The following is a 16,042-nucleotide window of genomic DNA, read 5'->3' as shown; positions in this document are numbered from 1 at the left end:
GGTGGAGCTTTGTGCGTGTTGGGCTGAGGCTGAAGCAGTCCCCCCCAACGGGAGCGCTCAGGCGTGAAACTAGGAGGAAAGCCGACGTCCTCCTCTTCCCTCAAAAGTGATCTGTGGCCGGTCGGACTTCATTCCACAGATGTGCTTTAACAAAGTGTGAAGCTGAACTCTGAGCTGTGACAGTGTGAGCAGTGTGAGAGTGTCAGTAGATGATCAGCAGAGGAAAGTGAAGCTGCTGTGAGCTGATGTCCTGAAGGGCTTTTAAAGAGTCTCTGAGTTTGACAGGAACATGAAGATGTTTGTGGTTTTTGTGATCCTCCTGCACGGTAAGTACACCTTCCTCTCTTTGCTCTCATCATCAGCTTTTCTCTTATCTCGCTCTAAAATGAATGTGTTGAAGTGCAGCAGGTCTTCAGACATGAGAGCCCAGTGAGTTGCGTCAAAGTTCATGACTTGACTGAATCGGTCTGTCACAACGAACGAGCGGACGCAAGAGCAGGACTGTGCTGAAACTAAAAACAAACAATATCATCAGGAGCTATATACAAGGTACAAGTGAAAAGGAACTCCAGGTAATTCAGGGACAAGGGAGGGAAAAACCACACACGCTTATGATCACACTCCAGGGATGAAAACACGGACAGGTCCAGGAAGATCTATATAAAAGAAAACATGACTACAAGTCAGGAAAAGACTAGAGACGAGAATTTACAGGAAATAGCCGGGGCTACACTGACTAGTGTCGTTCAACGATCCAGCAGTCAGAAACACTGAGCTGTCACCTTGAGCAGAGGCTCGAGTGACAAGATAATGAGCAGCAGGTGAGTAATTATTTTCAGGGCACAGGCCTGAGGGTGGAACCCACAACAAGTTCAACCCCTGCAGAGAAGAGTGAGGGAGAGAGAAAGAAGAGAGAAACAACAACAACAGTGCGATCTCAGAGGTGAACGCCAGGGAGACACGGGAAAGCATGACAGTTTCTGTCAAACACTGGATTAGTTTATCTGGCTGTTTGTCACAGGCAGCTGGAAAACACATGGTCCGATAGTCGTTCCTGTTATACTACTTCATAGTCCATGTCAAGTCCTTTGGTTGCTTGAATGTGCAAAGTTCTCTGGAAAACAGTGAAGCTCCATCACCTCCAAACAGTGAGAGCCTCTATGGTTTTTAGATATGCTCTACACTAAAAGATAGAAGATAAAAATATTTCTGTATGGAATATAGATTCCTAATAGCAACAAGATTCCTCCTTGTGAATTAATAAGTAAATATGTCATGTTGCCTTTGTAACATGTTTTGGAGCATTTGTGGACTGTTGGAGTGAAAAACTGTGACTGTCCTGAAGGAGTGTGACTGGTCATCTGTCTTGTCACACAAGATGGAAATTATGGCCTGTGAGGTTTGTTATAATTCTCCAGTTTCTGTGTTACTGACATTGTATCAATAGTTTTTTTGAATTGGGAAAATAATGCTGTGTATAACTGAAGCTGTTATGCGTTCTTGGGCTACATGGTGTTCTGGTGGTTAGCACTGTTGCCTCTGAGCACAAAGGTCCTGAGTCCAACTCCACTGCTTCTCTGGGGTCTTTTTGTGTGGAGTTTGCATGTTCTCCTCATGTTTACGTCGGTTCCCTATAGGTACTCTGGCTTCCTCCAATGTCCAAAGAAATGCAGTTCATGGTATTAGGTTAATTTGTAATTCATTGGTGTGAACATGTGAATGGTTAGCCCTGGGACAAGCTGGTGATCTGTCCAGGGTGTAACCCCTCCCCCCCGTGACCCTGACTAGGATAAGTGGAATAGGATGGATGAAGATAATGTTGGTTGTATTGCATCTTTTAACTCTGGGTCAAACCCACAACATTCATTTGATTTGTGTTTGTGTTTCTGTCCTTCCAGTTTCCCAGCATGCTCTGGCTGTGGTGGTGGTGGAGGTGAATGAGGGGGAAAGGTCTGTCCTACTATCATGTCTGTACTCAGGTTCTATACCTGAGGACAATCCAACAGTGATGTGGACTCGCAGTGACCTTGATCCCAAATCTGTACACCAACAACGAGAAGAAGGAGACGATCTTACAGGACAAAACCAGCGTTACAGCAGACGCACATCAATGAATCGTTACGCTTTGATCATTAAAGACTTCAGTCTCACTCTGAGGAAACCCACAAAGACTGACAGCGGCAACTACACCTGCTCCATCAGTGCTGGAGGGAAAGAACGAAAACTCAGAGACATCCAGCTGCTGGTCAAAGGTCAGCATCAAATTCTAACACCTGCTGTGATTACATGTCGTATTCAGTACTACAGAGAAAGGTCAGAGGTTAAATGAAAGCAAAGTATTTCTTAAACGGTTTCTGAAGGTCTTGATGAGCCCAGCAGGAACGTTTGTAGACTTGACCTCAGTGAAAACAGCAAAACAAGAGAAGCAAAGCAGAAGAAATTCGTTCTGTGCATGTGCAGATGTGTTTATGTTTACCTCCGGGAGGTTCAGCACACACACATCTGTACATACATTAAACACATTAAAATGTTATGCATGGCCCAACACAAAACATTTAGAGGCCTTTTGCTGCCACTTCTATGGTTGACACTTTGGTTTCTTGTCTTCTCAGACCAGCAGGTGGAGGTGAAGGTGAGGGAAGGGTCAGAGTCTGTCATCCTGCCCTGCAACACAACACCTGACCTGCCTGAGGACACCACAGTGGAGTGGACTCGCTCTGACCTCGGACTCATCACAGTCCATGAGTATTCTAACAGAAATGATGACCTTATGACTCAGGACGAAGTTTACAGAGACCGAACGATGATGAGTGAAGACCTGCTGAGAACTGGAGACTTCAGTCTGACCCTGAAACACCCCAAAGTGAAAGACACGGGACGATACATCTGCACCATCTACAGGGACAAAGACATCCTGAGAAAAAAAGTCATGCTGCAGGTCAAAAGTCAGTGCTGGAGATAAAGGTCAAAGGTCAATACTGTAGACACAGGTCAGAGATTAGAAGTCATTTTGTTTTATGTTTCCCCACAGAACCATTTCCATCCTGGGTCAAAGATCTTCTGGTTCTCCTGTTTGTCTTTGTGATTTTTGGAGGTCTTTTATATTATTTACGTCACTATTACATGTCAGGTAAGAGTCTTTCCTACTACACTACCCATAATACCAGTGGTTAACAGGTGGCCTCTTGACTGTGTTCAGACCAGACACATGAGATCTTGAGATCAAAGAACGAGTCAGGAACAAACTGAGACACAATCTGATTGAGACTAGAAGGCAAGGAGGGCGCAGGGAGGTCATGTGACCATCACAGCTGGTGCTGATGTCATCGTGTTGTGCTTTGTTGTCCTCTCAGATTACCAAGTGGAGGTGGATTCAGGGGTGGCGTCTGTCAAGCTGCCCTGCAAAACTATATTTAAATTCCTAAAACACACTAAAGTGGAGTGGAGGGACAGAAACAACAGGAAGGTCCATGTGTATCAGAACGGCTCTGAGCAGCCTGAAAAACAGCACCGGTTTTACAGAAACCGAACAGAGATGAAGAGCACATCTCTGCTGAAACCTGGAGACCTCAGTCTGACCCTGACATATCCCACGGATGACGACAACTTCACCTACACCTGTACCATCTACAGCAGGAAAGGAAACATACTGACAAGGAAAAATGTGCACCTCCATGTCAGAGGTCAGTGCTGCTTATACAGGTCAAAGGTTTTGACACACTAGACTAGACACACTGACATGAGACAAAGACCAAACTAAAACAGGAAACACACCAACTGAACTCTAGACATGAAAACTGAGGAGACAGAAAATAGAGTCCTAAAAAGCAGGACAGAAAGGCACAAAGAAAGCACAAAACATAGTTTTTACCTTGTTTCTCCCCGAATCCCACACAGTGCTCACGTCTGTGGCGTGAATTGTGACAACCCCAACTCCAAATCTGTACAGTGGCTTCTCTCAGTTCCCAATACCTAGTGAGAAAACACATGAATTAAACTGCCAAGCAACACACACACAAAGTTCTCACTAACAAACCCATCGTGAACTCAATGATCCAGCACCGACTGAAGCTCAGCCACTCGCTTAAGTAGAGAGGCAACTGATGAAGGCAATCAGCTGGCTTCAGAGCAGGAACTCTCCTCAGCCTGATGATTCTTGTAATTCTTTCTTCCGGATACACACACTCATGTCCAAACACCTATACACATAAACAGGGACAAGGCTGTGCAGAGATTTTTAGATGGGCGGGTGCTCAAAGTTCAAAAGGGGCACAGAGAAAAGGCCGAATAACAACAACCCGCATTCATCAACAATCTAATATGGAATCACATCATACTATATCACTGTCATCAGGTGGGGACAAGGCAAAGCAAACATATTCCATGTTTACCTGATGGGTACAATGTTGCTCTTGTGGGGTTTCTGCTGCTCCTGCTGTGATAGTGCTGGAGGGCAGGGCTGTGCTGATCCGAGACTGTAGACATTAAATGCAAAGATTGGTGAACGTGCTTGGAACCATAAGGAAACAAAATAAACTCGGCTCTGCCTGTGACTCAGTTTGCCTCTCTTACTCTTTCATCTCCTCATCTCATCTATCACTCTCCACTCGATGTCCATCTGACAACAAGGCACAGTTTGCTATTGCATTAATCTATTATTTAATTATCCACACTTCACAAATCTTGCACCTAATCCATAACAAAGTAATGATAGACAATGTTATAGAACTATTCTTACGAAGCATTTATAGACCGTGTTATATCATGAATAATAATTTTTAAAAATCTATACACATAAAACAAACACTAATATAATCTGTTTCTTAATGTGTTTTCTTTAACATACAGTGTGTCTTTTTTAATATCATAATCATAATAATCCATAATTATGCTAATATGCATATCATCATATTGCATATGCAAGTCCCTCAGAAAGGCAGGAAAAGCCCTGTAACTTACTTTAAAACTAAATATGTTCCCTAAAACCGTGGACAGAGCTACAGACCCATGACAGTTGTCTTTTTAACATGTTTTAATACTTTGTATCTTGTTCCATTTAATTTGAACAAGCCTCTTAAAAAGTCGGTGATCACAGTCGGCCTCTCTCGGTTTTTATTACCACTGTTCATTTTAAAGCTCGGTTTTTAAAACCTTACGATGTAACTACAGCCCAGCCCATGCAGCAGTATAATAATGACTAATAATATATTGGAGTGGGCCTGATACTCATGTCCCATGACAGGCCCATGACAGTGCTGCCATCAAATTGCCTTTCTTTGCTTTGACTCTGTCTCCAACAAGAGGTGAAGCAGATGTTCTTACATTAATGGAATCACTAATACAACAGATCACCTGAAAACGAGTAATGAATTTGCTGAAACAGATGTCTTTATTAATGAATTGTACTGATTAGTCTGCATTTCTCTCAGCTGAGCTGTTTCTGAAAGAAGAACTCGTTCATGTCACAGAACAGACGTCTTTATGACATAATGTATCTGGCATGCAGAGAATCATGTTCATTTAGATGTTGCTGACATTTAAAATTCAGTTTTGCTTTTTATTTTGAAACATTTTTATTTTATTTCAATATTTTTTTAGTCTGAATAAATCAAACTTGCTTGATAGGACAGCTCTCAGGTAACAAGATGGCAAAAAAGTCTTTGACTCTGAAATAAAACAGCAGAGTTCTTTAAGACAGAGCTCTGCTGCTGATTAGACAGAAACCAAATAAGACACCGTTTCTGTTCAGTTGAACATGTTTCAAACTGGAACCAGTCAAACTTGATTTCATTGCAAAGATATAATTTTATCTAATCAAAGAATTCTCAGAGCTGCTTTTGCTGCACAGCTCATGTTGTGTTTTGACTCCTCTCAGTCGCCCAGGTGGAGGTGGATTCAGGGGAGGCATCTGTCCTGCTGCCCTGCAAAACTACTATAAACCTGCCTAAAGATGCTAAAGTGAAGTGGATGACCAGATTCAACAGGAAGGTCCACGTGTATGAGAACGGATCTGACCAGCTTGAAGATCAGGACAACCATTACAGAGACCGAACACAGATGAATAAAGACCTGCTGAAAACTAGAGACCTCAGTCTGACCCTGAAATACCCCACAGACTGGGACGCAGACATCTACACCTGCACCGTCTGCAACAGAGAGGGGGAAAAAATCCTGATGAAACAAGTGGAGCTGAAAGTCAGAGGTCAGTGCTGCTGCTGGGTGTGAGCTGCAGAAGATGAAGAGATGATGAGATCTTCATGAACACAAATCTTAGTTTGTGCTTTAGACTGTTTATGAAATTTGTTGTCCTTCAGTCTGTCAGGTGGAGGTGGAGGAGGGGGCGGAGTCTGTAGAGCTACCTTTCAAAACCACAAAAGAGCTGCCTGCAGATGCTAAGGTGGTGTGGTGGAACAATGATGACAGGAAGGTCCACGTGTATAAGAACGGCTCTGATCAGCCTGGAGAACAGCACCAGCTTTACAGAGACCGAACAAAGATGAAGAGAAGATCTCTGCTGAAGCCTGGAGACCTCAGTCTGACCCTGAAACAGCCCACAGAGAGAGACAGTGGGAGGTACAGCTGTAGAGTCTACGGGGAGATCAAGAGATACAAAAGAGTGCTGCTCAGAGTCAAAGGTTTGTGTGTGTGTGTGTGTGTGTGTGTGTGTGTGTGTGTGTGTGTGTGTGTGTGTGTGTGTGTGTGTGTGTGTGTGTGTGTGTGTGTCTGTCTCTGACTGTCTTGTGTCTCCTCTGCAGGGAGAGTTCAGGTCCAGCATCAAACAGGGGACATCAGGAACAGAAGCAGCTCCATTGATCCGACTCCTCTGATGGCTGATCAATCAGTTTGATCTGTGTGTTCTTTGATTATTGATCAGTGATGTCAGAGTGGAGTCAGTGTGATGTTGTTGTTGTGTGTTTGAGACTTTTAGTGTCCATGAAGGTCTCTGCTGCCGTAGATCCTCTGAACTGTGACAGAGGTCTCACTCTGGAGGAAACTCTCAGCACTTTCCAGCAGCTCCTCCATCATGGAGGACGTTCCCTCACTGTAACAGGTGGAGGAGAGAGGAGAGGAAGCACAGGTGGATCCTCTGAGGAAGACATTATTGTTATTACATGAGCGGAAACACAAACATACCATCATAGTAAAAATCCATCTCCATGTGTACGATCTTTGAGGCTCAAATCAGTCCAGTCAGATCCCGTTTTATCTAGGATGTCCCGTAAAATGAGCAACATAGGTTTCTGCAGTATTCTACCTTAAATGTCCCGTATAATTACCGTTACCTGGAATGTCATTTTCTGACTAACAGCTGGCACTCTAGCAAATACCAAAACTGATTTGACTGCAGTTACATCAGAGGAGTACTTGTGTATAGTCACATCTGTCAGTGATGCCCGTCGCACACATCAGGTGTGAGGAGTAATACACGATTCTTAAAAATAAGGTGTTGTTTGGTCTGCGTAACATAATATACTGGGTAACTGAGACCTGTACTTACAATATTTTCTTTGACTATTTTTCTTTTTTGCTTATTTTTCAAGGTAATGCACATGTGATTTCTGTCATCATTTACTGTATTTTCTTTATTGATTTAGATGAGCTATTGATTGAACTGAATACCAACATTTTACTGCATTTTGACTTTAAGAATATAATCATACAGTTCAGCTGGCTGTGCATTGTGCTTGTGCCACACCAGTGTCCCTTATTTGATAGTTACAAAGTTGGTGACCCTACCTCTACCAGTGTGATTGTTTATATAAGACCTGCCCCGGCACTATAAATGCAAGCAATTTAATTATAATTATAATCAGGGAGGTGTACTTATCTTATTTTTATAATAATGCCCATTAATGTCCCTGTTCAGTCAAGAGAATAAAAATACCCTCTCTGATCCACTGTGGTTTTTCTTCTGTGGTGTTTCTGATGGAGCAGCAGCTCCTGACGTTTGAGGATGAGACCAGAGTTCCTACAGCTTCAGGAAAGTTGGATTTAAAACTTTAACATCAGCTGTGTCCTTGTTAGCAGCAAGCTAACATTTGTAGGCTAACGTGCTTGAACCTGCATTCTTATGTATGAAGTTTGAAACACTTCCTACACAACCTACAACACACTGAGTCAGGATAAAGAGATATCCAGGTAACCTCTGCGCACCTCACTTCTTCAGAGGGTACATCGCCATGGTTACAGAGTCTGCAGACCTAACTTGCACTGGAGCAGATTATTTTTGAGAATAGAGTTCAGCGGGAGCATAACTATCACCTGTGGCCAATCAGATCACTGGAAAACATCATTATTTCTGAAAACCCCCTCAGACCTCAGAATGCTGATGGTCAGAGAGTCTGAAGCTTTCCAAGTGAGCTTCAGCGACAGATTATTACAAACTTTTTTAACCTGATCAGAAAACAGGGAATCTGTATTTCACTTTACTCTCAGAGTATCAGACACCACCACAGCTGAAACAATCAGTCACACACATCTAACCATAAATTTACCGAATTAACAATTATAATCATCTAGTAATAATCATCATTATGCAAATATACTGTTTATAAGCTTGGGGAAACCTGCAGTCAGCTGAGACTGAAGAAGTCACCTGGATGAGTGACGAAATGTTTCTCCCACTGAAAACTGTCTGATTGGTTCAATGCAGATATTATACTTTGTTGTAACAGCATCAGTCTTTACATCCAATCTCAGTAGGTGGGGTCATCACCATGGAGACAGACTGGTCATCTTTCTTATGAAGTTTAAAGTCATATCTGAGGTCATGTCCGGAACTGAAAGTACAGTCATGCAGTAATAAGATGATAAACAATTACCAGATATCTCCAGCAGGGGGCGTGCAGAGCTGACAAACTACCACATAGCTTCCTCTCTTCAGTCGTTACACATGAGCTGAGCAGCTTTCATAGTAAATGCAAATATTTTGGCCAGAGTAAAATAATCTGTTTTATCTGAAGTTTATGTCTTTAAGACATCCCTGCAGTTCAAGTCAACTGGTTGATTTGTGTTTTCTGACATCTATCTTTGTAGACAAACATAACACTTATTCCCTCACTCATAGCAGGTGCAATTCTGTCATATGTACTGTATGTAGTTTCATGAGCTCATAGAGTTACTTTCATTTACTTAACAGAGAGAAACTGTGACAGAAATGTCCTGAAACCTGAAAAGATTTTAAATTAAACCTGTTAAACTGCTAAAACTAAACTAAAGAGAAGAAGAAGAAAAACTATCTGGGATCCAATTTAGTTTTTGTTTCATCACTGCTGAGTCTTGTCCTGTGGAGGTGGCTCTTCTATGTTGTGTCATGCGCTTGTGAAGTGGCTGTTTGGTCTCTCCAATGTAGAGGTCTGGGCATTCCTCGCTTTGAGGATGCCAATGTTCACATTTTGGACAGAGAGGACAGATGGTTTGAAAGAGGAGTGAAAGAAGCCATCTATGTCCACTGTGAGCGACCATCTTTGAACAGAGGCGGGGGTTTACGACACCAACTCTCTGCCATTTATAATCCAGTTTTAAGTTCCCTCCCCAGACGCCTTAACGCCCACTCACATCCTGGGTCATCTGATCTCATGAATTCGCATGATAAGGTGGGGCCAGGTTTCACAATGAACTCACCCGAAACCCTGGCTGATTGGGACCCACACCCAGTTTCACACCTTGGCTCAAGCAATTAGAGGATCATCAGGGGGTCCTTTTGTCCCTCTGTGGGAGGAAACTCCCACTAGGTTTAAATCTGGGACTCTCCACCATTTGACCTTAGAACTGAAGAAGCTTCTCGGATGAAACGTCTTCAAGCTACTTAAAGAAGTCCAGACGCTTTTCTTTGCAAGCTCCTTTGACTACAATGACCTGGATGACTGAGAACCTTCACTGACACTCTTTGATATGGTCTTTACATGACACAAAACATACACAAACTGCAAGATGTTCCGTGTGCCCATCTCAGCCTCATCAGCCACAACAGAGTACGTCTTAGCTTCCTTCATCTCTTTAACTATATTTCCAGTTATTTCATGTTATCTGGTTATCATCTCATTTTGTGCAAAATGAGACAGATAGGTCGTATGTGAGACAGGACTGTGATTTTTCAAAAATGGATCAGTTTTTTTCTGCAGCTTCATGCACTCAAGAAAGTGATTATGACTGGTGGATTCCTGCTGATCATGGCCACAGAATGGTATTCCTTGTTTTCCAAGGAAACCTGTTACAGCTAAGATCCAGTGGAGATACTGTCGTCTTGTTTGCTGATCTAAGTTGCTCAACAACATCACCTTGATTTTTTGTGGTTTTAAAGCTGTGCCAGCAGATCATAAAAGACGAATGGCTGGAACTCTTTTCGTGCTCCTTAAAGGCATCTAAAGCCCTCTTCCAGTTGCAGAACCCTGAATGACTGAGGCCATCTTTTTGTATTTTGCTTCTCACAAATACAACATGAAAAACAGAAAGCAAAGTTCCACACAACAGAATACTCCAACCATTTCAACTTTTAAAACCAACTCTTACTGATTGACCTCCGAACTGGCTCAGTGGCTACTGTGGGAGGACATTTTGTCTTGGATTTAGGAACTCTCCTAAATCATCTCCTGCTGCTCCTTCTAGTAAACCTCCTTCAGCTGTCCTTAACGATCCACCTGCTGCTTCCTGCAGTTGTGTTTTGGCTTTCTCTCACTTTCCTGATTTCCCCTGACCAATCTGAAAGATCACTATTATTTAATGATCCCTCTGTGTTGGTCTTCATGAGTTTGTACCATATTATTTTCTAATTCTACCAAAGTACACTATTTAGATTCAGAACTATATACCTGTATCAACTATATAACTATAACTATGTAACTATTTAGCCTTGTTGTGCAAACAAGCCCGCATAACTTAATAAATATAGAATTTGAAAGTAAAAAATTGTATCTAAAAAGTTCCACTAGGTACTAGACACATGGGTCGTGTCCAAATTCATGGGCTGCATCCTCGGGTAGGGTCAGGTAGGCCGGAAGTAAACGGTCTAGCCTTCTGATTAGCGTCACCGCTGTCTCGGTGGAGTTTAATAAACTCAGTCGTCTGCTCCTTGCTATCTAAAATATAACAGGACACTGGCGTAAATTCTCGACCGTCTCACACTTCTGTTTAATCAGTTTTCTGTTTGACATTTAGTCAGCTGTGTAAAAACTAAGGAGGAACCCACCCGGGGGATTAATAAAGTTTTATCTAATCTAATCTAATAACTTTAATCTCAGCCAAACCGATTTACTCACGAACAAACAAAACACTGAAAAAAGCCCAACAATATCATTTTTAGGTTGTCTAAGTGACTTATATATTACGTTTAACCGGAGTAGCGAAAGTCCACGGTGATCTGAAAATGATGTGCTGGAAGTTGTGCCGTTCTCGGCCGCATCAGTGACCCTCGAGCTCCCGGCTAGCTATCGAGCTGGTGGGTAGCAGATGTCTCCGAAAACGTCGAAGCACTTTTGCAAATATGCGATATCTTGATAAACCGAGCAGATATTTGATGTTTACACAGCTACTTTCTCGCCTGAAAATATGTTAAAAGTTTATTTTGTGACCCAGAAAGATTAGTAAGAGTAATTTTAAAACTTAGTAGCGGTCGCCATTGTTGGAAACTGGAGTTTGGCTGGGCCGCGCTATGAATTCTGGGATATGGTAGGCCACGAAGGACACACCCGACCCATCCTTCAAATTCGGGGAAAAGGAGGACGCATTTGTCGGCTGCATTCGGAGGAGTCTACGAATTTGGACAGCCTTCGGCGCGTCGCTGTGACGTAATCGGTCTACAAATGCGGCCTCAGGAGGATGCAGCCCATGAATTTGGACACGACCATGTTCTGATGAGTTTTGGCAAACAACCATTTGACCAACATGTTTGTCTCACCTGCTATTGTTCCATCTCTGTTCTGCTCCTCTCTCTCCCTCTTTGTGTTGACAATCAAGCCAAACACCAACATCATCAAATATACAGTTGAAACCAGATATTTACATACTCTTACATACTCAAATCAGACTAAATATTTTTTATTGATAAATATAAAAAACATATTTGTTAACTTTAAGAGTAAAGAGAGAAACTCTGTATTTCTTAATTGCAAATGGCACCAAATTGTATTCAAAATTGAGCCACACTTATGGAGCTCCACAATTCTTTTCCTGGTGTTTTGGTTGATATCTCTTGATTTTGCCATGTCAAAGAAACAGGCTCTGTGTTTTGCCTTATATGCATCCACAGCTGTGCCACCAGTTTACTCACACTAACCTATCAGAATCTTCTTCAGCTCAGAATGAATCGTCTGGAGTTTTCTTATTAATTAACAATAAACTTAGTGTACATGTACTCCTAAAGTTGATGAAAGTGATTAAAATAGACAGCTCCCTCTTTTTATTCTGACATTTAACTAATTCAAAAGATATTTCAATATTTATTTATCTAAAACAGAAAAGTTCACTCTAAACTGATGTTTAACAGTAAAAAAATGCTCTTGTTTTTCCCTAAAGTGTATGATAATATCTGGTTTCAACTGTGAGTTATTTAGCTGTGGAGGGTAACAACTGAAAATATGAAACACACATGTAAGCTAAGACTCTAAAGAAACAGCATTGTTGTTGTTCGGCTTTTCATTTCGTCATTTGTTGGTTCAATCGAAGAGCGAGTAACGTAAAGTAAAGTGATCAGTTTGACATCAGTCTTTCGTGATTCACCGTCATATTTACATTATTTGTACAGTACGGATGATTTGCTTGGTACCTGGTCAAACTTAAGCTCTCCTCCGGCTGCACTAGAGCAAACTCGCAGCAGCTTCTCCCCCCTCGCTCACATACGTAAGTGCTGTGCTCAGTCGTGCCTGAGCTCGGATCGTACCAAAATCAGGGGGGGTTTACGACTGTGCGCAATGTGCTTCAAATATTGTGTGTAGTTTTTGTTTTATACAGTTGTCATTCAGGCATCTAACTATGAAACAAATTACACTCCAAAAGACCCCGGGCTTCTGAAAAAATAACCCGGACTTAAGACCAATACGCCCGGCCCCCTTCCCCCGCTCCGCCGATGGGGTTTGGGAAGTTGAATGAAGTTCCGCCCCTAACGTCATTCACATGCGACAAACAAGGAAACAGACTATTTTTCTTCCTCAGTGCAGAGAGACGCACAGACGATCAGACTGAGCTCAGACCAAACTAGCAGCTTCCTCTGAGTGAGTCCAGCTACAGGAGAGAAAAGTGGAAAACTCCAACACTGCTGCTTCAAGCTGCTGACGCTCCACACACTGAATGTGAGTTTGAGCAAAAACACGACTCAAAGCAAGTTTCAGTGAAGGTGGTAGAGGAGGGAGGGGAGCCAGGACTGACTGTACTTCCTGTCTGCTGTTTTCAGCTTCACTCACAGACTCAATGGCTTCCAGATCAGAGGAGGATCTCTGCTGTCCGGTCTGTCAGGAGGTCTTCAGAGATCCTGTTATTCTGTCATGTAGCCACAGCTTCTGTAAAGACTGTCTGAATAGATGGTGGATCAAAAAACAGATACGTGAGTGTCCAGTTTGTAAGAACATATCTTCAAAGGATGATCCACCTTTAAACCGAGCTTTAAAGAACCTGTGTGAGTCGTTCTTACAGGAGAGAGATCAGAGAGCTTCAGAGGCTCTCTGCAGTCTGCACTCTGAGAAACTCAAACTCTTCTGTCTGGACCATCAGCAGCCAGTGTGTGTCGTCTGCAGAGACTCAGAAAATCACACCAGTCACAGATTCAGACCCATCGATGAAGCTGCACAACAACACAAGAAGGAACTTCAGGAAACTCTGGAGCCCTTAAAGAAGAAGTTAAAGGTTTGCAAACGAGTTCAAGTGAAGTTTGATCAAACAGCAGAACACATTAAGGTCCAGGCCCGACACACAGAGAGGCAGATTAAGGAGCAGTTTAAGAAGCTTCACCAGTTTCTAGCAGAGGAAGAGGAGGCCAGGCTGGCTGCACTGAGGGAGGAAGAGGAGCAGAAGAGTGGGATGATGGAGGAGAAGATGGAGGCTCTGAGCAGAGAGATAGCAGCTCTTTCAGACACAGTCAGAGCCACAGAAGAGGAGCTGAGAGCTGAAGACGTCTCATTCCTGCACAACTACAAGGCTGCAGTGGAAAGAGTCCAGCGCTGCCCCCTGCTGGATGATCCACAGCTGCCCTCAGGAGCTCTGATAGACCAGGCCAAACACCTGGGCAACCTGACCTTCAACATCTGGAACAACATGAAGGACATGGTCTCCTACACTCCTCTCATTCTGGACCCAAACACTGCTCATCCAAGCCTCATCCTGTCTGAAGATCTGACCAGTGTGGTAGAAGGAGATGAACAGCAGCTTCCTGATAATCCAGAGAGGATTGATTTTTACTACTCTGTCCTGGGCTCTGAGGGCTTTAACTCAGGGACTCACAGCTGGGATGTCGATGTTGGAGACAGTAAATGGTGGAGACTGGGTGTGTTGGCAGAGTCTGTGCAGAGGAAGGGAATCATACAGTCTGAATTATGGACTATATTGTTATATAAAGGTACATACTCATCATGTTCACCATCAACTGGATCCACTGCTCTCCCAATTGCGAAGAAGCTCCAGAGGATCAGAGTGAATCTGGACTGGAACAGAGGAAAGCTGTCGTTCTCTGATCCTGATACTAACACACACATACACACCTTCACACACACTTTCACTCACAGGATGTTTCCATACATTTGGGCTGATGAAGTGAAGGTGTGTCCGTTGAAGGTGTCAGTGTCAGTGGAGCAGATGAGTTGAGGATGATGATGTTTCTAATGTTGTTTCCTGTCAGTGAATTGAAGCTGTTAAACTGCAGCTGTCCTCCTTAAACATATTGTTGAAACCACAATCCATATTTGGCTTTCATTCACTTTATTCAAGCCAGTACTCGCTATAGGTCATGTTATGTAAATAATCTCCTCATTGAATACAGACTTCAACTGATCATTGCCTTTTCCCTGTTTTGCCTAGATTCTTGTTTTCTAGTTTTTAAGACTTTGTGTTCGAGGATAAAACCAGGGTTGCTACAGCTTAAAGGAAAGTTAGACTTATGAATTTTAATGTCAGCTTTGTTCTTGTTAGGAACAAGCTAATAGCCAACTTGCTCGAATGTGAGCTGGATTTCTTTTTCCATGACACAAAGTTTGAAACAGTTCATACACAACTATTCTTTGTATTTCATGACATGTCTTCATTGTTGTTTTGAATGTGTTGCTGTATGGAATATGCCGTTTTTATGAGCAAAGTTAATATAGTTAATATATTTTAGTATTTATATTTTTTTGTTAAACTTATTGTGTGTATTTAGTAATTTAATAAGTAAATTCATGGATATGATTGAACTAAATTTATTTTTACTCCATTATTGTTGGATTGGTTAAGTAAAACCATGAATACGTGTGCCTTAAAGGCTTGGTTTATAGTTAAAAACCCAGCATTGTGGATTTATGCAAATGATAACATGCGTTGCTAAAGGGGGGAGTGGGAGAGAAAAAAGTATAGCAGAGGCAAGATGCTGCAAGAGAGGAGGACAGAGCCACAGTTCTCCTACCATAGTTTTTTTTGTTGTTGTTGTTCTTGAGGATAACTTAGTCCTGATTATTCCTATAAGAAGATTTACAAGCTGTGGAATAAATTTTTGTTTATATCTTTTCACATCAGAGTCCTGTGGAAGTTTTTTTTTTTCCCCCTCTTCGCATGAAGATTGAATTGATTGAAGTGTAGGAAAACTGGTCTCATGGCTATACACAGTGGGAATGTAAAGCAAGATGATGGTAATAGTTTTGTCCGGGTTCACTTTGCGTTGATCCACTGGTACTGCAGTATAGAATAGAATTCAACTTTATTGTCATTGCACATGCACAGGTACAGGGCAACAAAATGCAGTTTGCATCCATCCAGAAGTGCTTTAGTGATATAGATATATTACAATATATATTAGCAATAATATAGATATGTAAGTATATTACAGAAAGGGGTCTATTATGTTATAATGTAGACGGTATGAAGT

At 42.2% G+C, this 16,042-nt stretch overlaps 2 protein-coding genes across 3 annotated transcripts; both read left to right on the top strand.

Annotated features, from left to right (window-relative positions):
* The first annotated feature begins 2 nt into the window (after positions 1-2).
* LOC308405832 (uncharacterized protein) lies at positions 3-3,886 on the top strand. 2 transcript variants are annotated; one of them, XM_080896590.1, is made up of 5 exons: positions 3-326; positions 1,899-2,252; positions 2,613-2,945; positions 3,032-3,130; positions 3,354-3,886. In XM_080896590.1, exons 1-5 carry the CDS (start codon positions 290-292, stop codon positions 3,722-3,724), a joined length of 1,194 nt encoding a protein of 397 aa, XP_080752716.1. In that variant the 5' UTR covers positions 3-289; the 3' UTR covers positions 3,725-3,886. The 2 variants fall into 2 exon arrangements, with proteins under 2 accessions (XP_080752716.1, XP_080752715.1); XM_080896589.1 differs by lacking the exon at positions 3-326 and having other exon boundaries at positions 1,387-2,252.
* A 9,483-nt stretch (positions 3,887-13,369) lies between these two features.
* LOC308405241 (nuclear factor 7, ovary-like) lies at positions 13,370-15,680 on the top strand. The gene has a single exon (XM_080895738.1). It carries the CDS (start codon positions 13,405-13,407, stop codon positions 14,788-14,790), a length of 1,386 nt encoding a protein of 461 aa, XP_080751864.1. The 5' UTR covers positions 13,370-13,404; the 3' UTR covers positions 14,791-15,680.
* Positions 15,681-16,042: the final 362 nt, after the last annotated feature.

This window comes from Rhamphochromis sp. 'chilingali', assembly GCF_963969265.1.
Source record: "Rhamphochromis sp. 'chilingali' genome assembly, chromosome: 1".
NCBI lineage: Eukaryota > Metazoa > Chordata > Actinopteri > Cichliformes > Cichlidae > Rhamphochromis > Rhamphochromis sp. 'chilingali'.
The sequence above is the reverse complement of the archived record's forward strand: the minus strand, read 5'-3'. Positions and strand labels throughout refer to the sequence as shown.

Coding starts and splice junctions, on each gene's coding strand:
- LOC308405832 (XM_080896589.1), top strand. CDS start 1,808: ATGAAGATAATGTTGGTTGTATTGCATCTTTTAACTCTGGGTCAAACC. Junction 2,253..2,612: donor CATCCAGCTGCTGGTCAAAG/GTCAGCATCAAA, acceptor TTGTCTTCTCAG/ACCAGCAGGTGGAGGTGAAG. Junction 2,946..3,031: donor AGTCATGCTGCAGGTCAAAA/GTCAGTGCTGGA, acceptor GTTTCCCCACAG/AACCATTTCCATCCTGGGTC.
- LOC308405241 (XM_080895738.1), top strand. CDS start 13,405: ATGGCTTCCAGATCAGAGGAGGATCTCTGCTGTCCGGTCTGTCAGGAG.